The sequence below is a fragment of the Pristiophorus japonicus genome, chromosome 15 (assembly GCF_044704955.1).
Source record: "Pristiophorus japonicus isolate sPriJap1 chromosome 15, sPriJap1.hap1, whole genome shotgun sequence".
NCBI classification, from domain to species: Eukaryota; Metazoa; Chordata; class Chondrichthyes; family Pristiophoridae; genus Pristiophorus; species Pristiophorus japonicus.
This window is the reverse complement of record NC_091991.1, coordinates 85,419,731-85,447,622: the sequence shown is the minus strand read 5'-3', so window position 1 is coordinate 85,447,622 and position 27,892 is coordinate 85,419,731. Positions and strand designations below refer to the sequence as shown.

At 47.7% G+C, this 27,892-nt stretch overlaps 1 protein-coding gene across 5 annotated transcripts in view; it reads left to right on the top strand.

Moving 5' to 3' along the window:
- The window catches only part of LOC139280888 (V-type proton ATPase 116 kDa subunit a 4-like), a 135,017-nt gene that overhangs the window by 100,182 nt on the left and 6,943 nt on the right, over positions 1-27,892 (top strand). For all 5 annotated transcript variants that reach the window (XM_070900678.1, XM_070900674.1, XM_070900677.1 and 2 more), the window contains 7 exons: positions 6,362-6,501; positions 8,983-9,140; positions 14,838-14,931; positions 15,340-15,458; positions 20,364-20,577; positions 22,074-22,181; positions 25,583-25,690. In XM_070900678.1, coding sequence (XP_070756779.1) covers positions 6,362-6,501; positions 8,983-9,140; positions 14,838-14,931; positions 15,340-15,458; positions 20,364-20,577; positions 22,074-22,181; positions 25,583-25,690 — 941 coding nt within the window. The remainder of the gene's footprint in view (positions 1-6,361; positions 6,502-8,982; positions 9,141-14,837; positions 14,932-15,339; positions 15,459-20,363; positions 20,578-22,073; positions 22,182-25,582; positions 25,691-27,892) is intronic.

The window sequence follows — 27,892 nt, the reverse complement described above, 5'->3', positions numbered from 1 at the left end:
CAAGTTAACACCCACATAGGAAATTCCTCTGGTCTTTTCACACAAACATGTTAACCACAGTTCAAAGGCTGAATTGTATTTGGGAATTTTTTCTCTCTCTCTCTCTTTCTCATTTTTATGGCCATTTGTCATGTTTTGGTCAGCCCAGTGAGCGGCATTTTTAACGAGGGAGCTGGTCTGGAGAAGGTACTGAGGCGAACAGTATGAGGGAGCCAACTTGACACGAGCAGTCACCACCTCGAATGTTACTTTCACTCGAACCTCACAGCACAGAAGGAGGCCATTTGGCCCATCGTGACTGTGCCGGCTCTGTGAAAGAGTTTTCCAAATAGTCCCACTCCCTGCTCTTTCCCCATAGCCCTGAACATTTCCCTTTTTCAGGTAGTTATCCAATTCTCTGGATTGGTTACTATTCAATCTACTCCCACCGCCCTTTCAGGCAGCGCGTTCCAGATCACAACTCACTGCATAAAATAATAATTCTCCTCATCACCTCTCTGTTTTTTTTGCCAATTATCTTAAATTCGTGTCCTCTGGTTACTGGGGCTCGGGACATCACCTCTGACGATAAAGGACTTCCCTGGTGGGCATCAGCCACCCCCAGGTGATTCACCGTGCCCGCATAAAACTTGGCGTGTGCTTCCAGCAGATCCCCACTTTAGCAAATGAAAGGAAGCAGACAGTCCTCCCTCTTCGATTCCACCGGTCCACAGAAACATTTGCAACGAAACTTTCAGCGATAGACCTTGGAGAGGGTGCAGAGGGGATTACTGGGACGGTACCAGGGATAAGGGACTTCAGGTATGTCGAGAAACTGGGATTGTTCTCCTTGGAGTAGAGAAACATAGAAACATAAAAACATAGAAAATAGGTGCAGGTGTAGGCCATTCGGCCCTTCGAGCCTGCACCGTCATTCAATGAGTTCATGGCTGAACATGAAACTTCAGTACCCCATTCCTGCTTTCTCACCATACCCCTTGATTCCCCTAGTAGTAAGGACTACATCTAACTCCTTTTTGAATATATTTAGTGAATTGGCCTCAACACCTTTCTATGGTAGAGAATTCCACAGGTTCACCACTCTCTGGGTGAAGAAGTTTCTCCTCATCTCAGTCCTAAATGGCTTACCCCTTATCCTTAGACTGTGACCCCTGGTTCTGGACTTCCCCAACATTGGGAACATTCTTCCTGCATCTAATCTGTCTAAACCCGTCAGAATTTTAAACGTTTCTATGAGATCCCCTCTCATTCTTCTGAACTCCAGTGAATACAAGCCCAGTTGATCCAGTCTTTCTTGATATGTCAGTCCCGCCATCCCGGTAATCAGCCTAGTGAACCTTCGCTGCACTCCCTCAATAGCAAGAATGTCCTTCCTCAAGTTAGAAGACCAAAACTGTACACAATACTCCAGGTGTAGCCTTATCAAGGCCCTGTACAACTGTAGTAACACCTCCCTGCCCCTGTACTCCAATCCCCTCGCTATGAAGGCCAACATGCCATTTGCTTTCTTAACCGCCTGCTGTACCTGCATGCCAACCTTCAATGACTGATGTACCATGACACCCAGGTCTCGTTGCACCTCCCCTTTTCCTAATCTGTCACCATTCAGATAATAGTCTGTCTCTCTGTTTTTACCACCAAAGTGGATAACCTCACATTTATCCACATTATACTTCATCTGCCATGCATTTGCCCGTCACCTAACCTATCCAAGTCACTCTGCAGCCTCGTAGAATCCTCCTCGCAGCTCACACTGCCACCCAACTTAGTGTCATCCGCAAATTTGGAGATACTACATTTAATCCCCTCGTCTAAATCATTAATGTACAGTGTAAACAGCTGGGGCCCCAGCACAGAACCTTGCGGTACCCCACTAGTCACTGCCTGCCATTCTGAAAAGTCCCCATTTACTCCTACTCTTTGCTTCCTGTCTGCCAACCAGTTCTCAATCCATGTCAGCACACTACCCCCAATCCCATGTGCTTTAACTTTGCACATTAATCTCTTGTGTGGGACCTTGTCGAAAGCCTTCTGAAAGTCCAAATACACCACATCAACTGGTTCTCCCTTGTCCACTCTACTGGAAACATCCTCAAAAAATTCCAGAAGATTTGTCAAGCATGATTTCCCTTTCACAAATCCATGCTGACTTGTACCTATCATGTCACCTCTTTCCAAATGTGCTGCTATGACATCCTTAATAATTGATTCCATCATCTTACCCACTACCGATGTCAGGCTGACCGGTCTATAATTCCCTGTTTTCTCTCTCCCTCCTTTTTTAAAAAGTGTGATTACATTGGCTACCCTCCACTCCATAGGAACTGATCCAGAGTCTATGGAATGTTGGAAAATGACTGTCGATACATCTGCTATTTCCAAGGCCACCTCCTTAAGTACTCTGGGATGCAGTCCATCAGGCCCTGGGGATTTATCGGCCTTCAATTCCATCAATTTCCCCAACACAATTTCCTGACTAATAAGGATTTCCCTCAGTTCCTCCTTCTTACTAGACCCTCTGACCCCTTTTATATCCGGAAGGTTGTTTGTGTCCTCCTTAGTGAATACCGAACCAAAGTACTTGTTCAATTGGTCTGCCATTTCTTTGTTCCCCGTTATGACTTCCCCTGATTCTGACTGGAGTGGACCTACGTCTGTCTTTACTAACCTTTTTCCCTTTACATATCTATAGAAGCTTTTGCAGTCCGTCTTAATGTTCTCTGCAAGCTTCTTCTCGTACTCCATTTTCCCTGCCCTAATCAAACCCTTTGTCCTCCTCTGCTGAGTTCTAAATTTCTCCCAGTCCCCGGGTTCGCTGCTATTTCTGGCCAATTTGTATGCCACTTCCTTGGCTTTAATACTATCCCTGATTTCCCTTGATAGCCACGGTTGAGCCACCTTCCCTTTCTTAGATTAATAGAGGTGTTCAAAATGACGAGGGGTTTTGATAGAACAAGTAGAGAGAAACAGTTCCGACTGGCAGGAGGGTCGGTAACCAAAGGGCACAGATTTAAGATAATCGGCAAAAGAACCAGAGGAGAGATGATGAGAATTATTTTTTAACGCAGCGAGTTGTTGTTATCTGGAACGCGCTGCCTGAAAGGGTGGTGGGAGCAGATTGAATTGTAACTTTCAGAAGAGAATTGGATAAATACTTGAAAAAGGGAAATGTTCAGGGCCATGGGGAAAGAGCGGGGGAGTGGGACTATTTTGAAAACTCTTTCACAGAGCCGGCACAGTCACGATGGGCCGAATGGCCTCCTGTGCTGTGAGATTCGAGTGAAAGTAACACAATTTTGAAGTTTGTGGCGTGCCCTGGTAACAGTTCACATCATCATCATAGGCAGTCCCTTGGAATTGAGGAAGACTTGCTTCCACCTTTATCATGAGTTCTCAGGTGACTGTGCAGTCCAATATGGCAATTACAGTCTCTGTCACAGGTGGGACAGACAGTGGTTGAAGGAAAGGGTGGGTGGGACTGGTTTGCTGCACGCTCCTTCCGCTGCCTGCGCTTGATTTCTGCATGCTCTAGGCAAGGAGACTCGAGGTGCTCAGCGCCCTCCCGGATGCTCTTCCTCCACTTTGGGCAGTCTTGGGCCAGGGACTCCCAGGTGTCGGTGGGGATGTTGCATTTTATCAAGGAAGCTTTGACGGTGTCCTTGCAACGCTTCCTCTGCCCACCAGGGGCTCTCTTGCCGTGTAGGAGTTCCGAGTGGAGTGCTTGCTTTGGGAGTCTTGTGTCGGGCATGCGGACAATGTGGCCGCCCAGCAGAGCTAGCCGAGTGTGGTCAGTGCTTAGATGCTGGGGATGTTGGCCTGAGGGAGAACACTGGTGTTCTCAGATGAGCCACTGAACCAGTGACCTTTTGAACTAATGTTGCTGTGCAGTGAGCCCAAAACTATTTCAGGATGCAGCGGCCTGCTGCTGGAGATCTGCCCTACCGGCTCTCCCTGACAGGACCCGGCTGCTCCAGTGACACGTGCCAGGCCTGTCGGCTAATGGCTCTCCTTGTTCTGAGTGAGGATAAGCATTCTCCCTGTTTCTGAAAAATCCCTTGGAGCCGTAAAGAGATACAGTGTGTTTGAATTATTGAAGAGCAGGCTGCTGAAGACTGGCTTCCCAAAAACTGCCAGAATCATGCCCATTAAACCTGACATTGACCACTCCTTTAAATCTGCCCCTTTATACCTGCCGGGGAGCTGCCCCTTTCAGCCTACTGGCTAAATGAGGGAGCCCATTCCTTCCTGCTAATTGGGGTTTTTTTGGTTAATGGTTGGGCCTGTCAGGAATGGGAATGATGCAAGATTTCATTTGCTGTGTGCTGTGTTCTGCCTGCACCTCATTTAGTTGGCAGGCTTAAAGGGGCAGGTCCCCGGCAGGCTTAAAGGGGCAGGTCCCCGGCAGGCTTAAAGGGGCAGGTCCCCGGCAGGCTTAAAGGGGCAGGTCCCCGGCAGGCTTAAAGGGGCAGGTCCCCGGCAGGCTTAAAGGGGCAGGTCCCCGGCAGGCTTAAAGGGGCAAGACCCGGCAGGCTTAAAGGGGCAGGTTCCCGGCAGGTATAAAAGAGCTGATTTAAAGGAGTGGTCAATGTCAGGTTTAATGGGCATGATTCTGGCAGTTTTTGGGGAGCCAGTCTTCAGCAGCCTGCTCTTCAATAATTCACACACACTGTATCTCTTTACGGCTCCGAGGGATTTTTCGTAGTCTTTACTTGAAATTCTTTCGATGACGAGTCCTTTATCATTCCCTCTCACTGTGTTGTCTAGTTATCCCAGCTCAAACTCCTCTTTTCATTAGATGTCCCAGAACCAATATTTTCCTCAGGCCTGCTAACAGCCCTTTATTTCCAAGGCCTCATTGGCTTCATATCGACCCCAAGGTGCCTCACTTTTTTATTTCTGTTCATTTCCATGTCACTGAGTCTATTGATAATTTCCCCTCTTTAGATTTCTGATGTTGCCACAAGCATCATCCTTCAGCCAGAAAAGTGGCATTCTCTGGGAGGCCAACTGCACTTGGGGATACTGCTGATTCATCCGTGGGGCTGGTTCACAGATATCCAGCCGTGGGCCTGGTTCACAGATACCCAGCCGTGGGCCTGGTTCACAGATACCCAGCCGTGGGCCTGGTTCACAGATACCCAGCCGTGAGGCTGGTTCACAGATACCCAGCCGTGGGCCTGGTTCACAGATACCCAGCCGTGGACCTGGTTCACAGATACCCAGCCGTGGGCCTGGTTCACAGATACCCAGCCGTGGGCCTGGTTCACAGATACCCAGCCGTGGGCCTGGTTCACAGATACCCAGCCGTGGGCCTGGTTCACAGATACCCAGCCGTGAGGCTGGTCACAGATACCCAGCTGTGGGGGCACCAGACCTTCTCGCTCTGAAGTGGAACCCCCTAGTCCTGTGAAACCCGGCAGCTTGCAGCCTGGCAGAATGACTTGCTAACCTCGTCCTTTTCGAGGGAAGTGAGTTGGGATGGTAGTCAGTGGTGTAATATATCCAAACATTGTGGGCCGCCCCAACCTGTGTGAGAACACCACCGCAGGTCGGGTCTATAACTAGAGCTGGAGCGCCGGGCCCTGGAACATCGTGGGGGAAGATGCAGCGAATGAGAGTAAGGGGCCCAGAACAGCCGAGGGCCCAGGGGCAGCACAGGCCAGCCCACACTGCGATATGTGTGCGCACTAGGCCCGTGCAGCAGAGCAGGTCTCCAGCCGTCCTGGTTAATCCTTTCCACTGGATAAAGGCCTAGCTCTGTCGAGCCCGATGTGCAACGGTCACCACACATTAAAAAAATCCACACACAGACATCTTCTACCCCCTCAATTGGAGTTCAGGACTGGAAACATGGGTCGTTCATTGAAACATTTGTGAACTCATGTGGAAGCACGTCATCCTCGTTCGAGGGACCGCCTATGATGATGATATCCTTACGACATCGCTAACAAACACACTATACAAGATGTCTCTTACAGGAAACTGTCATCATGTGACCCCTGCCCTTTGATCCTTTATCATTTACATCAGTAGTTGCAGTACATCAGTAGTCCACTAGGTGGAGCAGTAGTCCACTAGGGGGAGCTCTGTTACACGTGGCAAGGTTTAAATTTGGGTCCTGTGACCACTGACCCTGAAACCAGCACTTTAGCCAGTTCTATGCTACACTATAAGCCCAGTCATGTCCTGCCGAGTTTCAAGGTTGAAAGGCTTCGGCTATAACCGACCCTGATTGCAGCATTTCTTTTATTATGTCCTGTATTTAATATCATTCTAATTGATCTAATCTCACGATAGTACAACCCCAGGCTGTGCGATAATTTGGAATAAGTCATGTGCGATCTTTGTGTGTTTTTTGCAGCTCCCTATACTATCGTCACCTTTCCATTTCTATTTGCGGTCATGTTTGGCGACTGTGGGCATGGAGCAGTACTGCTGGGCTTTGCCCTCATTATGATCATTAACGAGAAAAGCTTTGCCGCCCAGAAAGGAGGCAACGAGGTGGGTGAGCATTCTGAAAGGTTTGCCATGTATTTTTTAGTGAGCAAAATAATCGTCACTAGCCTGAGGATCAGACGCAGGTGTCTGTCTCCGTACAGGCGACTCTGGATTCAAGCTGCATGATCCCAGATTGTTACAGCTACGTTATAAAGTTCGTTGCAGTATTAGCTAAATGTCTTTACAGTATTAGCCAGATGTAAGAAAGGAAGAACTGATATAGCGCCTTTCATGATCACTGGATGTCTCAAAGTGCTTTACAGCCAATGAAGTACTTTGAGTGGAGTCACTGTTGTAATGTAGGAAATGCAGCAGCCCATTGCACACAGCAAGCTCCGACAGTACAGCGCTCCCTCAACACTGCACTGGACTGGAGTGTCAGCTTAGATTTGTGTGCTCAAGTCCCTGGAGTGGGACTTGAACCCACAACCTCCTGACTCCAAGGCAAGTGTGCTACCCACTGAGCCACAGCTGACACTGTGCATTTATATAGCACCTTTTGCGACCTCAGAACGTCCCAAAGTGCTTTACAGCCAACGAAGTACTTTTGAAGTGTAGTCACTGTTGTAATGTGGGAAACGCGGCAGCCCATTGTCCCACAAAGAGTTAATGAGCAGATAATTTTTTTGACTGGTGTTGGATGAGGGATAATGTTGGCCAGGACAAACATGCTGTTCGATCAATAGTGCCACCTGAGAGTTTCTGCAAATGCTTAGCTAGTTGAGATAGTGAGTAGGTGAGCCATACAAGCCAGGAATCTCCCAGTTGTGATATCTGGTCGGTGTTACACGAACTGATCTCGGCCTCAGTCACCTCAGCTGGAATAGGGAACATTCTGCAGAAAGTGTGTGTGGCTGTCAAATGAGGATAGAATCGATAGAGGATAGCACTTCTCAGTGGAACAGCCTACTTTCTGGGCTCCAGAATGAAGAATGGACACTTGGGTGAGGTCCCCTTGGAAAACCGTAGCATCACAATCTAACAAAGACCCATGGTATTCAGGGGGAGAGAAGGCAAATGTCCATTTTCTATTGAGTGACTGTACTCTCTTCCCCGTACAGATTTCACTGAGTCACACACCACCTCCAGCTGAGGGGGCAGATAACTGAGCTGGGACTAGTAGCTGGTTTTGTTCATCTGTCTGTAGAAGGGCTGTGAGGGAAGGTTGAGGTTAATACGTCAGCACAGCGGAGGGTTGAATGCCCATTCTCCACCCTGTTGTGTTGTGTGCTGGTGCTCCTGTGAATTATCATTGTATGCCCCTTGAACATATCACACAGCAATGTGGCTATGACTCCATTGTTCAGGTAGTACTGGTGAAGCTACCAATTACATGTAAACTGGGCAATGCCACTTGTATAGGAAGAGGTGGGGGCCATTCAGCCCCTCAAGCCTATTCCCCTATTTTATTAGAAGAAGACTTGGATTTTTATATCGCGCCTTTCACGACCACCGGACGTCTCAAAGCGCTTTACAGCCAATTAAGTACTTTTGGAGTGTAGTCACTGTTGTAATGTGGAAAACGCAGCAGCCAATTTGCGCACAGCAAGCTCCCACAAACAGTAATGTGATAATGACCGGATAATCTGTTTTTGTTACACTGATTGAGGGATAAATATTGGCCAGGACACCGGGGATAACTCCCCTGCTCTTCTTCGAAATAGTGCTGTGGGATCTTTTGCGTCCACCTGAGAGAGCAGACGGGGCCTCGGTTTAACGTCTCATCCGAAAAGTGGCACCTCCAACAGTGCAGCACTCGGAGAATGGTTGATGCACCCACCTTTGATCCATATTCCTTATCTTAGAAAAATCTTTTGATCCCAGTCTTAAAAGTTTCAATTGACTCCAGCATCCACAGCCTTTTTGGGGAGCGAGTTTCAAATTTCCACCACCCTTTGTGTGAAGAGGCGTTTCCTGTTTTCACTCTTGAAAGGCCTGGCTCTAATTTTAAGACTGTGCCCCTTTGAGTCTTGTGAACATCATGTGACTGGCTAAGTTACTCCCAACTCAACAGCTCTACATCTATTTTAGTTGTAAACATCAATCAAGTGCCCCCTGATTAAAGGGAGGGGGGCCACTATATCCGACAAAATAAACCAATTGAACTTTGGACGGTAAACTTAAATCAAATGAAAATTTGGTTTGTGGTCCCTTTGTTCTGGATTCCCCACCAGAGGGAATAGTTTCTCTCTATCTATCCTTTCAAATCCTTTCCTCATTTTAAACATCTCAGTTAGATCACGCTCAAAAAAAAAATACAAGCCGAGTTCATGCAACCTGTCCTTATAATTTAACCCTTTAAGCCCTGGTGTCATTCTGCTGATCCGAGAGATTTGTCCCAATCCTTGGAGCTTCTAAATTTCGGAATGGTCGCAACAATCGTGGATAGAGGGAGAAATGTAGTTAGAGGATTGATTCTAGGTATTTAACTGGAGACGAAGTCTAATGCATCCAACTTCTTGTTGCCTCCACCCCCGAATTCAGATCTGGAATACTTTCTTCAGTGGGCGCTATCTCATCCTGTTGATGAGCATATTTTCCATTTACACTGGATTCATCTACAACGATTGCTTCTCGAAATCCCTCAACATATTCGGATCCTCGTGGCATGTCCGGGCCATGTACCGCAATGGAACTTGGAAGTAAGTCGTTCAACCAATCCCAGCGATAACACATCCGTTGGTCAGCAATAATTACCCAGAACATTAACTATGTGAGATCGTTTGAAACCTCCATAAATTTCAGTCTGTGCCGTGCTCTTCCCCCCCTCCCCCCCGCCCATTTCCCTCATTGTCATACATCCCATACATCAACACGGTGGGATGGGGCAGCTTGGGTTTTGACTTGCCCAAGCCCACTATTATTGTCGCTCTTGTAGATAGCTAATGTGAGATGCAGTAAAGCAGCGACGTGTGCTGTTTGGGACAAATTCCCGCGGGGGAGGGGGAATTCTCCCGATGGTCCACTGTAATTTGAGCGGAAGATCGTCGAGAATGGTTTTCTCCAAGGTGTCTACGTGCATCTTCCGCTGAACACGATCGGGATAAATCCCGCAGAAATTCAATTCCTTTGTTCTTCTGTTGGTGATATTCAGACGCTGAGTGGGATTTCAGCAGCTTTGTAGGACATGAAGCACTCTGAGAAGAAATCTATTCCCGCAGATTCCAAACTATCTCAAGTAAAACCTTTAGTGTCACTTGTCGATTTGTAGTAGCCCAACTTTAGATTAGAAAATGCTGACTGAAATCCATCAGTGTCGCAGTCAATAGCATCCGTCTGGGTCTCTCCATTGCTCGGCACGGGATGTGACAGCTGTCGGGAGAATGTCTGCCCCACCAGTCACACCCCATGCCGAGCAATGGAGCTGTGGAAAAATACAAGTGAAAATATTTTGTATTTTTATCTTCGTTTTCAAAAGTCTTGAGGTCTGCATTTACTTCTGACCATTTCTGAATTGATATTGTGGAGCGGCTTGTTTAGCAAGACTGCGCAGGTGACTCGGAAGCCATGTACTGTGTCAACTTCATATCTGAGGTGCTGTCCAGACGACAAATAGTTTCTCCCCATCTTGCTCTCGTGAAGGTGGCTGACAGGCATTGCGAGCTCTCCGATACCTCAACCAAATGACCAGTCTTCTGTATGAGCTTGGACAATAAGAGTTAAAGAAAAACAAAAGATTTGCATTTCTATAGCGCCTTTCACGACCACCGGGCGTCTCAAAGTGCTTTACAGCCAATTAAGTACTTTTGGAGTGTAGTCACGGTTGTAATGTGCACGGCAGCCAATTTGCACACAGCAAGTTCCCACAAACAGCAATGTGATAATGACCTGATAATCTGTTTTTGTTGTGTTGATTGAGGGATAAATATTGGCCAGGACACCGGGGATAACTCCCCTGCTCTTCTTCGAAATAGTGCCTTGGGATCTTTAATGTCCACCTGAGAGAGCAGACGGGGCCTCGGTTTAATGTCTCATCCGAAAGACGGCACCTTCGACAGTGCAGCACTCCCTCAGCACTGCACTGGAGTGTCAGCCTAGATTTTTGTTGGAAGGCTATCCACCACAGCCCAAACCCGAACCGTTGCCTAATCTCCATAATCTCCCACTGAATAGCAATTGGAAGCAGGAAACTTGCCTTAAGTTTTCATCTCACCACCTTAGGGCTGTTGAGGACAACTTGTAGCCTCATAACTCAGCGTAGACTTGTCTACCACAAGCAACCTGTCCATTTGGGACGGTTATCCCTTCGATAATCCTTTGGTATTCCCCCCGATCTGTGATCTGTGAAATGCCCCAGTTCCCTAAGACCCCAGGCCCCTGTCCTGACAATTCAGGGCCCTTAAACTAGGCTTACCCAATGCCACAAATGTAACATTCTCATCCTCATGTTTAACTCTCTCCGTGGCCTCGCCCCTCCCTAACTCTGCAACCTTCTCCAGCCCTGCAACCCACACTGAACACTTCATTCCTCTGACTCCGGCCTCCTGTGAATCCTCCCCCTCCCGGGCTGTGTCTCCAACCCCTAGGCCCCACATTCTGGCATTCCCTCCTTAAACCCCTCTGCCTCCAATTCTTTCTCATCCTTTAAGAACCACCTTCATAGAAACATAGAAACATAGAAAATAGGTGCAGGAGTAGGCCATTCGGCCCTTCTAGCCTGCACCGCCATTCAATGAGTTCATGGCTGAACATGCAACTTCAGTACCCCATTCCTGCTTTCTCACTATACCCCTCGATTCCCCTAGTAGTAAGGACTTCATCTAACTCCTTTTTGAATAAATTTAGTGCATTGGCCTCAACAACTTTCTGTGGTAGAGAATTCCACAGGTTCACCACTCTCTGGGTGAAGAAATTCCTCCTCATCTCGGTCCTAAATGGCTTCCCCCTTATCCTTAGACTGTGTCCCCTGGTTCTGGACTTCCCCAACATTGGGAACATTCTTCCTGCATCTAACCTGTCTAACCCCGTCAGAATTTTAAACGTTTCTATGAGGTCCCCTCTCATTCTTCTGAACTCCAGTGAATACAAGCCCAGTTGATCCAGTCTTTCTTGATAGGTCAGTCCCGCCATCCCGGGAATCAGTCTGGTGAACCTTCGCTGCACTCCCTCAATAGCAAGAATGTCCTTCCTCAGGTTAGGAGACCAAAACTGTACACAATACTCCAGGTGTGGCCTCACCAAGGCCCTGTACAATTGTAGCAACACCTCCCTGCCCTTGTACTCAAATCCCCTCGCTATGAAGGCCAACATGCCATTTGCTTTCTTAACCGCCTGCTGTACCTGCATGCCAACCTTCAATGACTGATGTACCATGACACCCAGGTCTCTTTGCACCTGCCCTTTTCCTAATCTGTCACCATTCAGATAATAGTCTGTCTCTCTGTTTTTACCACCAAAGTGGATAACCTCACATTTATCCACATTATACTTCATCTGCCATGCATTTGCCCACTCACCTAACCTATTCAAGTCGCTCTGCAGCCTCATAGAATCCTCCTTGCAGCTCACACTGCCACCCAACTTAGTGTCATCCGCAAATTTGGAGATACTACATTTAATCCCCTCGTCTAAATCATTAATGTACAGTGTAAACAGCTGGGGCCCCAGCACAGAACCTTGCGGTACCCCACTAGTCACTGCCTGCCATTCTGAAAAGTCCCCATTTACTCCTACTCTTTGCTTCCTGTCTGACAACCAGTTCTCAATCCATGTCAGCACACTACCCCCAATCCCATGTGCTTTAACTTTGCACATTAATCTCTTGTGTGGGACCTTGTCGAAAGCCTTCTGAAAGTCCAAATATACCACATCAACTGGTTCTCCCTTGTCCACTCTACTGGAAACATCCTCAAAAAATTCCAGAAGATTTGTCAAGCATGATTTCCCTTTCACAAATCCATGCTGACTTGGACCTATCATATTACCTCTTTCCAAATGCACTGCGATGACATCCTTAATAATTGATTCCATCATTTTACCTACTACCGATGTCAGGCTGACCGGTCTGTAATTCCCTGTTTTCTCTCTCCCTCCTTTTTTAAAAAGTGGGGTTACATTGGCTACCCTCCACTCCATAGGAACTGATCCAGAGTCAATGGAATGTTGGAAAATGACTGTCAATGCATCCACTATTTCCAAGGCCACCTCCTTAAGTACTCTGGGATGCAGTCCATCAGGCCCTGGGGATTTATCGGCCTTCAATCCCATCAATTTCCCCAACACAATTTCCTGACTAATAAGGATTTCCCTCAGTTCCTCCTCCTTACTAGACCCTCCGACCCCTTTTATATCCGGAAGGTTGTTTGTGTCCTCCTCAGTGAATACCGAACCAAAGTACTTGTTCAATTGGTCCGCCATTTCTTTGTTCCCCGTTATGACTTCCCCTGATTCTGACTGCAGGGGACCTACGTTTGTCTTTACTAACCTTTTTCTCTTTACATATCTATAGAAACTTTTGCAATCCGTCTTAATGTTCCCTGCAAGCTTCTTCTCGTACTCCATTTTCCCTGCCCTAATCAAACCCTTTGTCCTCCTCTGCTGAGTTCTAAATTTCTCCCAGTCCCCGGGTTCTCTGCTATTTCTGGCCAATTTGTATGCCACTTCCTTGGCTTTAATGCTATCCCTGATTTCCCTTGATAGCCACGGTTGAGCCACCTTCCCTTTTTTATTTTTACGACAGACAGGAATGTACAATTGTTGTAGTTCATCCATGCGGTCTCTAAATGTCTGCCATTGCCCATCCACAGTCAACCCCTTCAGTATCATTCGCCAATCTATCCTAGCCAATTCACGCCTCATACCTTCAAAGTTACCCTTCTTTAAGTTCTGGACCATGGTCTCTGAATTAACTGTTTCATTCTCCATCCTAATGCAGAATTCCACCATATTATGGTCACTCTTCCCCAAGGGGCCTCGCACAACGAGATTGCTAATTAATCCTCTCTCATTACACAACACCCAGTCTAAGATGGCCTCCCCCCTAGTTGGTTCCTCGACATATTGGTCTAAAAAACCATCCCTTATGCACGCCAGGAAATCCTCCTCTACCGTATTGCTTCCAGTTTGGTTAACCCAATCTATGTGCATATTAAAGTCACCCATTATAACTGCTGCACCTTTATTGCACGCACCCCTAATTTCCTGTTTGATGCCCTCCCCAACATCACTACTACTGTTTGGAGGTCTGTACACAACTCCCACTAACGTTTTTTGTCCTTTGGTATTCTGCAGCTCTACCCATATAGATTCCACATCATCCAAGCTAATGTCCTTCCGAACTATTGCCTTAATTTGCTCCTTAACCAGCAATGCTACCCCACCTCCTTTTCCTTTTATTCTATCTTTCCTGAATGTTGAATACCCCTGGATGTTGAGTTCCCAGCCCTGATCATCCTGGAGCCACGTCTCCGTAATCCCAATCACATCATATTTGTTAACATCTATTTGCACAGTTAATTCATCCACTTTATTGCGGATACTCCTTGCATTAAGACACAAAGCCTTCAGGCTTGTTCTTTTAACACCCTTTGTCCTTTTAGAATTTTGCTGTACAGTGGCCCTTTTTGTTCTTTGCCTTGGGTTTCTCTGCCCTCCACTTTTCCTCATCTCCTTTCTGTCTTTTGCTTTTGCCTCCTTTTTGTTTCCCTCTGTCTCCCTGCATTGGTTCCCATCCCCCTGCCATATCAGTTTAAATCCTCCCCAACAGCACTAGCAAACACTCCCCCTAGGACATTGGTTCCGGTCCTGCCCAGGTGCAGACCGTCCGGTTTGTACTGGTCCCACCTCCCCCAGAACCGGTTCCAATGCCCCAGGAATTTGAATCCCTCCCTGTTGCACCACTGCTCAAGCCACGTATTCATCTACGCTATCCTGCGATTCCTACTCTGACTATCACGTGGCACTGGTAGCAATCCCGAGATTACTACTTTTGAGGTCCTACTTTTTAATTTAGCTCCTAGCTCCTTAAATTCGTTTCGTAGGACCTCATCCCTCTTTTTACCTATGTCGTTGGTACCAATGTGCACCACGACAACTGGCTGTTCTCCCTCCCTTTTTAGAATGTCCTGCACCCGCTCCGAGACATCCTTGACCCTTGCACCAGGGAGGCAACATACCATCCTGGAGTCTCCCTGACCAAGCCGTTGACCCCTTTATTTGGATTGCGCCTTGGGGCATTTTTCAACATTAAAGACGCTATACAAATGCACGGTATTGGGTATCAATTCAGTGGCCCTCCTCTCGAGCTTTTCCAGGGCCTTGACAGTACCATGCTATGTTTGACAGTGATTGCTTTTGTCTCTCACTGTCTGCGAAAATGTGTCCTTTTTGTTTTTCTGCAGTAATAACGTTGTTAAGAACAGTCTGCTACTACAGTTAGATCCTGCAGTGTCGGGAGTATTCTCTGGAAATCCGTACCCATTTGGCATTGATCCGGTGAGGAATATTACACTACCTACTCCAGGCTTTCTAACATCGATCGCGCAAAGCTTTTCGGTGCTGATGCAAGTTTGCTATTTCTCACATGGTTTCTCGCAGTCAGATTACCAAATCACTGCCTGCACTGACAAATCTGGGGCCTTCAGCACACACCTGACAATCAGTTTGTACTAAAATTCTTAAAGGCCAAAGGTTGGGCCAGTGACACTCTCGGGGTGAGGCACCTGGTCATTGTCAAAGAGTTCATGTTTCAGTTAAAATCGCGGAGAAAGGAATTTAGTACAGGCACACTTGAGAGTTTGCACAGTAACATACATCCCTGACATTAATTTATATCCCCAAATTGTGAATTGCATTTGCCCTCACTTTAACAGCTCCTAATAGTCCTTCTTTGTTACTTCAAAGATTTGGAACATCGCGTCAAACAAGCTAACCTTCCTCAACTCTTATAAGATGAAGATGTCGGTCATCCTCGGTGTTACACAGATGATCTTCGGTGTCGTCATCAGCCTTTTCAATCACATGTAAGTGCAAGTGATCGATTCCAGGCTTATCCATACAGACAGATATTTATATAGATGACCAAAGGATGTCCCAAATCACTTTACAGCCAATGAAGTACTTTTGGAGTGTAATTGCTGTTGAAATAAAGAAAAAAAACCTTGCATTTATATAGCACCTTTCAAGACCACTGGACGTTTCACAGCGCTTTACAGCCAATGAAGTACTTTTGGAGTGTAGTCACTGTTGTAATGTAGGAAACGCGGCAGCCAATTTACACACAGCAAGCTCCACAAACAGCAATGTGATAATGACCAGATAACCTGATTTTTTTGTTATGTTGATTGAGGGATAAATATTGGCCAGGACACCGGGGATAACTCCCCTGGTCTTCTCGAAATAGTGGCATGGGATATTTTATGTCCACTTGAGAGAGCAGAAAGGGCCTCTGTTTAACGTTTCATTTGTAAGACGGTACCTCTGACAGCTCAGCATTCCCTCATCACTGCACTGAAGTGTCAGCCTAGATTTATGTGCTCAGGTTCCTGGAGTGGGACTTGAACCCATAATCTGACTCAGAGGCGAGAGTGCCCAGAGATGTAGGAAACACGACAGCCAATTTGCGTGCAGCAAGGTCCCACAAACACCAATGAAAAAAAACAACCAGATTGCTGTTTTGGTAATGTTGGTTGAAGAATAAATATTGGCCAGGACACCGGGGAGAACTTTGCTGCGATATAGTTCCTTATGTCCATTGGAGAGGCAGAGAGTTTAAGTTTAACGTCTAGTCCGAAAGACAGCATCTCCGGCATTGCAGGACTGGTTCAGTGCTGCACAAAATCTAAGATGATGCTTAAAGTTTCCGGAGTGGTACTTGAACCCATTACATTTTGACTCAAAGGCAAGAGTGCTACTAAAGAACCAGGCCGATACCAAGAGGGCCCCATTTACTCAGCTGTTCCAGTGGACTCCTGCTGCAGCTCCAGTGGACATGGCCTGGAAATAGGCCGTGACATTCCTGGTTATTCTTGTCAGGAACAAAGACTCCGCCCTTTCCTCCTAAGGCGAGTGAACCAAAGGGTTTGGTGGGGGGGAGGGGGAGTTCCCTGCACTGGGATTTCCCATTCCTATGCTAAGGGGGAAGGAATAATATTTCTCTACTGGGGAGGTCCTGGGAAACCAGCCCCCCACCCAAAGTTTCAGGCAGCATGGGGGTTGGTGGGCTCTTGGGATGGACTGATAGTAGTAGAGGCAGCTCTGAGAACACAACTCTGGAGATGCCCTCTGTAATAGAGCTCCCCCTAGTGGACTACTGCTGTAATGCAACTACCGACGTATAAACAGTAAACGGCAAAGTCATATGATGGCAGTTTCTGTTCAGGAGTCATCTTGTTGAGTGTGTGCTGTTAGTGGGCTCTGTAAAGATATCACACCCTCCCACTGACTCCACATACTCCAGCAGGGTCAGTACTGCATGGCACCAGTGGAATCGGAGGCCGAGGATTAATGGCCCATAACTCTGCATGCATGCATTGGACAAATCCCTCGGTCACACTGACAAATAATTGGCCATTTTTTAATTTGTCCCATTTTAATTAAGTTTCTTACACTTGATTGGCTCAAATGCCAATTTATCAATTGTGATTCCATGGCTCAGTGGGTTGCACTCTCGCCTCTGAGTCAGAAGGTTGTGGGTTCAAGTCCCACTCCAGGGACTTGACCAAAAAATGCAGGCTGACACTTCTGTGCAGTGCTGAGCAAGTGCTACACCATCTGTCAAATGAGATGTTAAACCGAGGACCCGTCTGCTCCCTCAAGTGGACATGAAAGATCCCACGGCACTATTTTGAATAAGAGCAAGGGAGTTCAGATACCCCAGTACCCTGGCTAATCTTTATCCCCCAACCAATATCACATAAAAAAACATACAATGGCCCTTGTTACATATATCGCTGTTTGTGGGAACTTGCTGTGTGTTAATTGGTCATCGTGTTTCCCACATTACAACAGTGACTACACTTCAAAAGTACTTCATTGGCTGTATAGTGCTGCAGGACGTCCTGAAGTTGTGAAAGGCGCTATATAAATTCAAGTCTTCCTTTTCTTTCGTTTTTTGATTCAAACGTACTGATTACATTGCAGTCAAGGATTGAAGAAGAATCATTAGTTTGCTCAAAATGATTTTGAATGAATAGATTGAGCCACTAGGTTTGTCCCTTCTGTTTGCGGACTGCACCCACGAGGCACTGATGGTCTGTACTCTGGTGTTGGCCTTAGAAAACTGCTTTCGAATTGTTACGCAGATACTAATGCTGCATTACAGAGGGTTCACAGTGCTTCCGTGAGCTAGCAATAAGCACTGAATAAAAGGATCCGCTTTATTTGCCTCGCGCTGCAGTCACTTCACCTGTTTGAGAACCTGGGTAGTACAGAAATGCACTTCCCCCATATATTACAGTGACCGCTTTCAGTAGCAGGCTGGAGAGATCGATTTCAATTGGTTGTCTTTTCTGCAGTACATCAGGAGACCAGGAGGTGTCGCTGTGTTCTAAACAAGTGAATGGATATCTGAGACTTCACATGTGTCAAACAAAGACCGTGTAAAATACATTAGAGAATCCTGATTAGAAAACCAGCTCTCGTCTGCTACTGCAAAAAATTAAACCTTTAATCATTTTTATCTTTATATTTTAAACAGCCTTCCGTTTTATTTATTTCTTTTAAAAAGTGCCAACATTCATTAAAATAATTAAATGTATCAGTAAATAGGCCGTTGGGCCCAGCCAATCAGTGCTGGGCTTTATCCGCCATACGAGCAGCAAGACTTAATTCTGTGTGCCCCCCTCTGGTCCCATATCCCTTTACTCCCCTTTCCTTCACCCACCTATCGCTAACTCCGAAAGTGCACTCCACAACCTCGCAACAACATCGTCATCAAAGGCAGTCCCTTGAAGCGAGGATGACTTGCTGCCACTCTGAAAAGAGATGAGTTCGCAGGTGTTTCAATGAAGGACCTAATATTCCAGGTTCCGAACTACATCCTGAAGGGTGGAAGATGCCTGTGCGTGGATTTTTTTAACGTGTGGTGGCCGTTGCACACTAGCCACCACACGGGCTTGACAGAGCTAGGTCTTGGTCCAGTGGCAAGGATTAACCAAGACGACTGGAGACCAGCTCTGCTGCACGGACCTAGTGCGCACACATGTCGCAGTGTGGGCTGGCCCGTGCTGCCCCTGAGCCCTCACCTCTTCTGCACTCTGAACTCACGCCTCCCCTGGGCTCCGATTACATCCCTCCACAGTCTCTCGCCACTCCTTCGCCCCGATCTCTCCGCTCCTGCTGTACCTGCCCATGCTCCAATCTCCGACCTGGACCTTGATGATGTCCCTCTTCGCTGCTGTCGCCCTCCTGCACCAGCTTGTGCTGTACCTTGCAGTGGCACGTCACCACGCTGCCCATGGCCGCCGCTGGCTGCTCCTTTTATGGCCCCAACCTGCCGCTGATGGTCTCTCTCAGATCAAATAGGTAGGTTTTAAAGTGCATTGCAAAAAAGAAGAGAGAGGTAGTGAGGCAGAGAGGTTTAGGCAGGAAGTTCCAGAGCTTGGGGCCTAGGCAACAGAAGGTACGGCTACCAATGGTTGAGTGTTTACAATCAAGGATGATCAAGAGGGCAGAATTAGAGGAGCGCAGACATCTCGGAGGGGGAGGGGTGGGGAGGGTTGTGGGGCTGGAGAGATTACAGAGATAGGGAGGGGAGAGGCCATGGAGGGATTTGACAACAAGGATGAGGATCTTGAGATCGAGGCGTTGGCAGACAATGTAGCACAGGGCTGATGGGTGAGCGGGACTTGGTGCGAGTTAGAGTAAGGACAGAAGAATTTTGGATAAGCTCAAGTTTATGGATGATGGAAGGGGGGAGGCCGGCCAGGAGAGCATTGGAATTGTGGAGTCTGGAGGTGACAAAGGCATGGACGAGGGTTTCAGTAGCGGAAGAGCTGAACATCTCAGCTCAGAGGGTTCACCTCTGTAAAACAAAAACACCGTTTCTCTTGCTCTCTGTTTAAAAAAAAAAATCTCTCGCATCTGAGTTTATATCGATGTCGCCCTGTTCTAGAACCCCCAATCACTGGAGGCATTCTGTTTCTACCTGTCCCATCACTTCATCATTTTAAACAGCTCTATCAAATGACTCTGTAATCTCCTCGGTTCTAGCAAAATTAGCCCCAGATTGAGGCCACAAAACAATTTAATTGGGACAATGAGCATAGGATTAGAAGACGTGAATACCAAATTCATCAGCCTAGAGCAAGGCCAAAGATTAGAAAACCCTTTTCCTTGCAGGATGGTGAACATTTCCCAGATTCCCAGCGAAGGTGATTAGTTTGGCGTTAATTGACCCTTAAAGATGAGCTGCGTCAATAGATGTTGAAAAGGGAGATAAATATTGGCCAGGAAACCAGGCAGAACGCCCCTGCTCATCTTCAAACAGTGCCGTGGGATCTTTTATGTCCACCTGAGAGGGCAGATGGGGCATCGGTTTAACGTCTCATCCGAAAGGCGGCACATCCGACAGTGCAGCACTCCCTCAGTACCCCATCTGCCCTCTCAGGTGGACATAAAAGATCATATGGCACTATTTTGACTACTGACTAATATATATCTCTCTAATATTACTGAGAAATGATTTGGTCATTATCAGATCGCTGTTTGTGGCATCTTGTGCATAAATTGGCTGCCACATTTCCCAATATCACAACAGTTATATAGCACCTTTCACAGGGCCGCCCTGAGGCTGTGAAAGGCGCTAGAAAATACAAGTTCTTTCTTTGCACATCAATTGTTAATGAGACAAAAGCTTTTTCCTACCTTTTTTAAGGGCCCAATTTGTCCATAATTCAGGTTGTACCGTTTCTTTCTCTGTTTTACAGATACTTTAAGAGCAAGATCAACATAACCCTTCAGTTCATACCGGAGATGATCTTCATCTTGTGCTTATTTGGTTACCTGGTCTTCATGGTGATTTTTAAGTGGTGTTTTTACGACGTCAAGACCTCTCAGATTGCCCCCAGTATTCTAATCCACTTCATCAATATGTTTCTATTTACTTCCGATGGTTCCAATGTGCCCTTGTATGCGCATCAGGCAAGTCCTTCGTTTTCTACCTGTGCTGTTAAAATGTCTTTGATATTTCCTGGCCGAACAACAGAAAAGATTTCCCTACCATTAGTAGCCACCCTGAATGCACCATGAAAGTCGAGCGATGTTTTGCATGGGTCTGTCACATTATCACTGGCACTGGCCATTTCGTGAGCATGAATCTCTCGGTGAGGCCAATGGCTGTTTCTGGAAGCCACTGCTCAGTGTTGGAATACGGCCTGACGTTCCCAGGTTCGTGTCCAGGCCTGTGTTTCACTAGTGCTTTGGGAGCCACAATCCACCCGGGCTGCGAAAGGGGGAGAATAACAATCAGCCAGCATTCCCGCTGCTGAGCACGATCCAGTGATTCCTGAGTGGACCATATACAGCAGACACCTCGAATCGCTGGAGAAGTACCACCAGCGCTGCCTCCGCAAGATCCTGTAAATCCCATGGGAGGTCAGACACACCAACGTCAGTGTTGTCGCTCAGACCAACATCCCCAGCATCGAAGCGTTGACCACACTCAACCAGCTCCGTTGGGCAGGCCACATTGCCCACATGCCCGACACGAGACTCCCTAAGCAAGCGCTCTCCTCTGAAATCCTACATGGCAAGCGAGCCCCAGGTGGGCAGAGGAAACATTTCAAGGACACTCTTAAAACCTCCTTGATAAAGTGCAACATCCCCACCCACACCTGGGAGTCCCTGGCCCAAGACCGCCCAAAGTGGAGGAAGAGCATCTGGGAGGGCGCTGAGCACCTCGAGTCTCGTCGCCGAGAGCATGCAGAAAACAAGCGCAGGCAGCGGAAGGAGCGTGCGGCAAACCAGTCCCATCCATCCTTTCCCTCAACCACTGTCTGTCCCACCTGTGAAAGAGACTGTAATTCCCGTATTGGACTGTACAGTCACCTGAGAACTCACTTTTAGAGTGGAAGCAAGTCTTCCTCGATTCCGAGGGACTGCCTATGATGATGGTGATTTGGGTGAGGATTGGACTCTGCTGTGATGCACCCACTGTGGAATAGCACATCAACACTCACTGGGCTCACTTGGCGAAGAATGACGGATTCTTTTAGATACCTGAGGGTCACTGCTGTACTGGCAACTGAACCCCAGCATAAGAACATAAGAAATAGGAGCAGGAGTCGGCCATTTGGCCCCTCGAGCCTGCTCCGCCATTCAATAAGATCATGGCTGATCTGATCCTGGCCTCAACTCCACTTCCCCACCCGCTCCCCATAACCCTTGACTCCCTTATCGCTCAAAAATCTGTCTATCTCCACCTTAAATGTAGGGAGTCAACATTCTAACCCACTCCCCAACAATCTCCTCCCAGGCGAGGAGGTCAGTGGAGAAACAAGTTGTACGCATGTTGCTTCAGGAAGTTGACAGGTTGTGCAAATACTGTTCACTGTTACCAACCCATGGTGCAAGAGACTTCAAGGGGCAGCAAATGGAAGTTCAATATACCTTGTTAAATGAACCTTCTATTTTTACAGCAAGAGATTCAGAACTTTTTGGTGATTGCTGCACTCATCGCTGTTCCCTGGATGCTGTTCTTCAAGCCCTTCGTTTTGCGATCACAGCACAGAAGAGCTCAGCGTACGGTAAGATAAACTTGCTAGACTGTCTACATCTGAGGGTAAATTTGAACACAGTGAAGTGTGTGTCTGGAATTAAAATGGGATAGACTCTTCGGGGTACCCTTCCAGCTCTTGTCCCTCTGAGTACTTGATCTTCTCAGAACTTGAGAAAGAAAGAAAGCAGGGATAACTCCCCTGCTCTTCTTTGAGGTAGTACCATGGGATCTTTTACGTCCAGCTGAGAGAGCAGACGATACACAGTTATTCCACAGTGGGGGCATCAAAGCAGAGTCCAATCCTTGTCCAAATCATCATCAGTTTAATGTCCCATCTGAAAGACGGCACCTCCAACAGTGCAGCGTTCCCTCAGCACTGCACTGGAGTGTCAGCCTAGATTTTCTTTGTGCTTAAGTCCCTGGAGTGGGATTTGAACCCACAACCTTCTGACTCCGAGACAAGAGTGCTACCCACTGAGCCCCAGCTGACACTGGTCTTCTTTCATTGGCTGTTGGGGATTCAGAAAAACACCTCAGTGCGGTTACTTGCTCAGGATTATTCCGATGTGCTCCGAATTCAGTGATTTTTTTTTTCCCATTAAAAGTGCAGTAAGTTTGCTTTTTTTTGTTCTCCATTTTGAACAGTCATAGGGCAGGGATTCCCAAGAGTCGGTGGGGATGTTAAATTTTTTGTATCCATTGTAACAGCAGCCTAAGTAACTCTCGCCTTATTTACCTGGACTGTAGATGCTGCAGTGAAAGGAAATCACGGCTCTTATCTTTGGCAGTTCAGTTGCTTTTGAAAGATAGTTGTGATCAAACCCTCCCCAGCCTTACTGCAGTTCCCATGGGCTTCGTTACCATTCCCAACCTCCTTGCTACCACTTCTACCGGCCTTGCTCTTAGTCTTCTATCATAAATAGATCTGCCCCGAACAAAATCGTCCCCAACAGGATTGGGCCTGAGGTGAGGGTTGGGTTGACCTTATTTCAGGGGCAATATTATTTGGTTAAAGGAAATGGTTTATTTCAGCTGTGGAGATTGTAAAATTGATCAGCACCAAGTGTTTCCAGATCACTCTAACGTATTCCAAGCTTTACTAGCCCCACGACACCTTGGGACAAATTTCATCCAACTGAAAATCTTCAACGCTGTGTGATATCCTGTGGTGTATTCACACAGTAAGAGGCAAACTAAAAGTGAATTACTTGCGAACTTCCCATTTGGAGGGAAGATACTTACTAGTTCCTCCAAAACCCAATGGAAGTCGCTGGGTTTAAATGGCTCTGAAAACTGTTCCTGTAATTTTGTCATGACATCTGTAGGATGACATCACAACACCTGCAAGCAGGACACGGTAAATTCAGGGGATGGAAACCGATCTTTTTCTATTATCCCCAGGAGTGACCTCTAGATTACCAAAGATTTTTCATCAAATGTCCATCTTTATTCACTTCCTTTGCTGCCAATATTCCAGCCCTGCACTGCCCTGCTGTGCCATTTTTGTCCTGCGGATATGCAAAAGGGCATAGACAGGCTAAGTGAGTGGACAAAAATTTGGCAGATGGAGTATAATGTTGGAAAGTGTGAGGTCATGCACTTTGGCAGAAAAAAATCAAAGGGCAAGTTATTATTTAAATGGAGAAAGATTGCAAAGTGCCACAGTAGAGTGGAACTTGGGGGTACTTGTGCATGAAACACAAAAGGATAGTATGCAGGTACAGCAAGTGATCAGGAAGGCCAATGAAATCTTGGCCTTTATTGCAAAGGGGATGGAATATAAAAGCAGGGAAGTCTTGCTACAGTTATACAGGGCATTGGTGAGGCCACACCTGGAATACTGCGTGCAGTTTTGGTTTCCATATTTACGAAAGGATATACTTGCTTTGGAGGAAGCTCAGAGAAGGTTCACTAGGTTGATTCCGGAGCTGAGGGGGTTGACTCATGAGGAAAGGATGAGCAGGTTGGGCCTCTACTCATTGGAGTTCAGAAGAATGAGAGGTGATCGTATCGAAATGTATACGATTATGAGGGGGCTTGACAAGGTGGATGCAGAGAGGATGTTTCCACTGATGGGGGAGACTAGAACTAGAGGGCATGATCTTAGAATAAGGGGCCACCCATTTAAAACAGAGAGGAGGAGAAATTTCTTCTCTGGGGGTTGTAAATCTGTGGAATTTGCTGCCTCAGAGAGCTGTGGAAGCTGGGACATTGAATAAATTTAAGACAGAAATAGACAGTTTCTTAAACGTAAGGAGATAAGGGGTTATGGGGAGCGGGCAGGGAAGTGGTGCTGAGTCCGTGATCAGATCAGTCATGATATTGAATGGCGGAGCAGGCTTGAGGGGCCGTATGGCCTATTCCTGCTCCTATTTCTTATGTTCTTATGTAACAATATATTTACACCGCAGCCTGCAGTTTGGGCCTGAACTATTCACATGCTGGAAAATACACAACTGTGTCTGCTGGTCGATTCAGCTCAGTAAAGTGACAGACCTGTACCCATCAGTACTGTACCCCAGTGTTATACAGTGACAGACCTGTACCCACCAGTACTGTACCCCAGTGTTATACAGTGACAGACCTGTGCCCACCAGTAATGTACCCCAGTGTTATACAGTGACAGACCTGTACCCACCAGTACTGTACCCCAGTGTTATACAGTGACAGACCTGTACCCACCGGTACTGTACCCCAGTGTTATACAGTGACAGACCTATACCTACCAGTACTATACCCCAGTGTTATACAATGATAGACCTTTACCCACCAGTACTGTACCCCAGTGTTATACAGTGACAGACCTTTACCCACCAGTACTGTACCCCAGTGTTATACAGTGACAGACCTGTACCCACCAGTACTGTACCCCAGTGTTATACAGTGACAGGCCTGTACCCACCAGTACTGTACCCCAGTGTTATACAGTGACAGACCTGTACCCACCAGTACTGTAGCCCAGTGTTATGCAGTGACACACCTGCACCCACCAGTACTGTACCCCAGTGTTATACAGTGACAGACCTGTACCCACCAGTACTGTACCCCAGTGTTATACAGTGACTGATCTGTACCCACCAGTATTGTACCCCAGTGTTATACAATGACTGACCTGTACCCACCAGTACTGTACCCCAGAGTTATACAGTGACAGACCTTTACCCACCAGTACTGTACCCCAGTGTTATACAGTGACAGACCTGTACCCACCAGTACTGTACCCCAGTGTTATACAGTGACAGACCTGTACCCACCAGTACTGTACCCCAGTGTTATACAGTGACAGACCTGTACCCACCAGTACTGTACCCCAGTGTTTTACAGTGACAGGCCTGTACTCCATATATTGTACACAAAAACTCGTGGCAACACTGCAAGGTGAAATCTTGGGTGAATCTAATTTAAGATCCTCTTTTTCTTCCGATTTAGTTGGAGGCTGCACCAGAAAATGTCTATGCTACAGTTGACATTGAGGCTGACATCCTGCAAGCCCAGCGAAGCAGCAGTGGTGACCATAGTGCCGACCAGGGTGAAGAGGCAAGTGCAGCAAATTTAGCCCAGAGATTTAAGACCGGCCTTGATGTGTTAACCCAATAACTATCCAGGACAGACACTTATCACGGTCGGATTGAATACTCAGGGATGCAATTTTACTTTAAAATATATGCAATGGGAACAATGAATTGGAGGAAGAATGTAATTATAGAAGAGCGAATCTGTGGTCCCAAATACCACAGGGCCCATACGCACAGCACCCCTCTTAAAGCAGGTGCAATCTGTCCATAAAATTGGGAAGTGGCGTAGTGGTGAGAATGAAATATCAAAACTAACTCGAGCCTGAAGCTGCATGACCGGCTGAGTATTTCCCGCACTTTCCTTTTTTATTTCAGATTTTCAGCATCCGCAGTCTTTTGCTTCTGTGCATTAAAATATATTTCAGTCTTAATGGAGAGGGATAATGGTTTATGGTTTACTTGGATCTTTTTGGAACATGCTCGGAAACTGATGGAGCTGTAGGTTTGGTGACTGTGTGTTAATCATGACCCTTTCATATGCACGCACTCATCCTCATCCATCTTGTTTTGGAACAGTCAGATTTTGAGGGCACTGACTGGACATTCCAAAAATATGAAGCAGGCATCATTCGTCTGTTTTTTAAATGTTAAAAAATCTTGACTTTTCCACTTGTGCCTTAGTTTGTGGAGCCATTATTTATTCATTGAATTTCCAGCAGCAAAGTAACCCCAGAACTCTCACACTGATCCCTCCCCTAACGCATCCCCTCACCCTCCCTAACTCACCCCATCACCCTCCCTAACTCACCCCCTCACCCTCCCTAACTCACACCCTCACCCTCCCTAACTCACCCCCTCACCCTCCCCTAACTCACCCCCTCACCCTCCCCTAACTCACCCCCTCACCCTCCCCTAACTCACCCCCTCACCCTCCTCTAACTCACCCCCTCACCCTCCTCTAACTCACCCCCTCACCCTCCTCTAACTCACCCCCTCACCCTCCCTAACTCACCCCCTCACCCTCCCTAACTCACCCCCTCACCCTCCCTAACTCACACCCTCACCCTGCTATAACTCACCCCCTCACCCTCTCTAACTCACCCCCTCACCCTCTCTAACTCACCCCCTCCCCTCCCCTAACTCACCCCCTCACCCTCCTCTAACTCACCCCTCACCCTCCCTAACTCACCCCCTCACCCTCCCTAACACACCCTCTCACCCTCCCCTAACGCACCCCCTCACCCTCCCCTAACTCACCCCCTCACCCTCCCCTAACTCACCCACTCACCCTCCCTAACTCACCCACCCTAACTCACCCACTCACCCTCCCTAACTCACCCACTCACCCTCCCTAACTCACCCACTCACCCTCCCTAACTCACACCCTCACCCTCCATAACTCACCCCCTCACCCTCTCTAACTCACCCCCTCACCCTCCCCTAACTCACCCCCTCACCCTCCCCTAACGCATCCCCTCACCCTCCCTAACTCACCCCATCACCCTCCCTAACTCACCCCCTCACCCTCCCTAACTCACCCCCTCACCCTCCCTAGCTCACCCCCTCACCCTCCCCTAACTCACCCCCTCACCCTCCCCTAACTCACCCCCTCACCCTCCCCTAACTCACCCCCTCACCCTCCCCTAACTCACCCCCTCACCCTCCCCTAACTCACCCCCTCACCCTCCTCTAACTCACCCCCTCACCCTCCTCTAACTCACCCCCTCACCCTCCCTAACTCACCCCCTCACCCTCCCTAACTCACCCCCTCACCCTCCCCTAACTCACCCCCTCACCCTCCCCTAACTCACCCCCTCACCCTCCCCTAACTCACCCCCTCACCCTCCTCTAACTCACCCCCTCACCCTCCTCTAACTCACCCCCTCACCCTCCCTAACTCACCCCCTCACCCTCCCTAACTCACCCCCTCACCCTCCCTAACTCACCCCCTCACCCTCCCTAACTCACACCCTCACCCTGCATAACTCACCCCCTCACCCTCTCTAACTCACCCCCTCACCCTCCCCTAACTCACCCCCTCACCCTCCCCTAACTCACCCCCTCACCCTCCTCTAACTCACCCCCTCACCCTCCCTAACTCACCCCCTCACCCTCCCTAACACACCCTCTCACCCTCCCCTAATGCATCCCCTCACCCTCCCCTAACTCACCCCCTCACCCTCCCCTAACGCATCCCCTCACCCTCCCTAACTCACCCACTCAC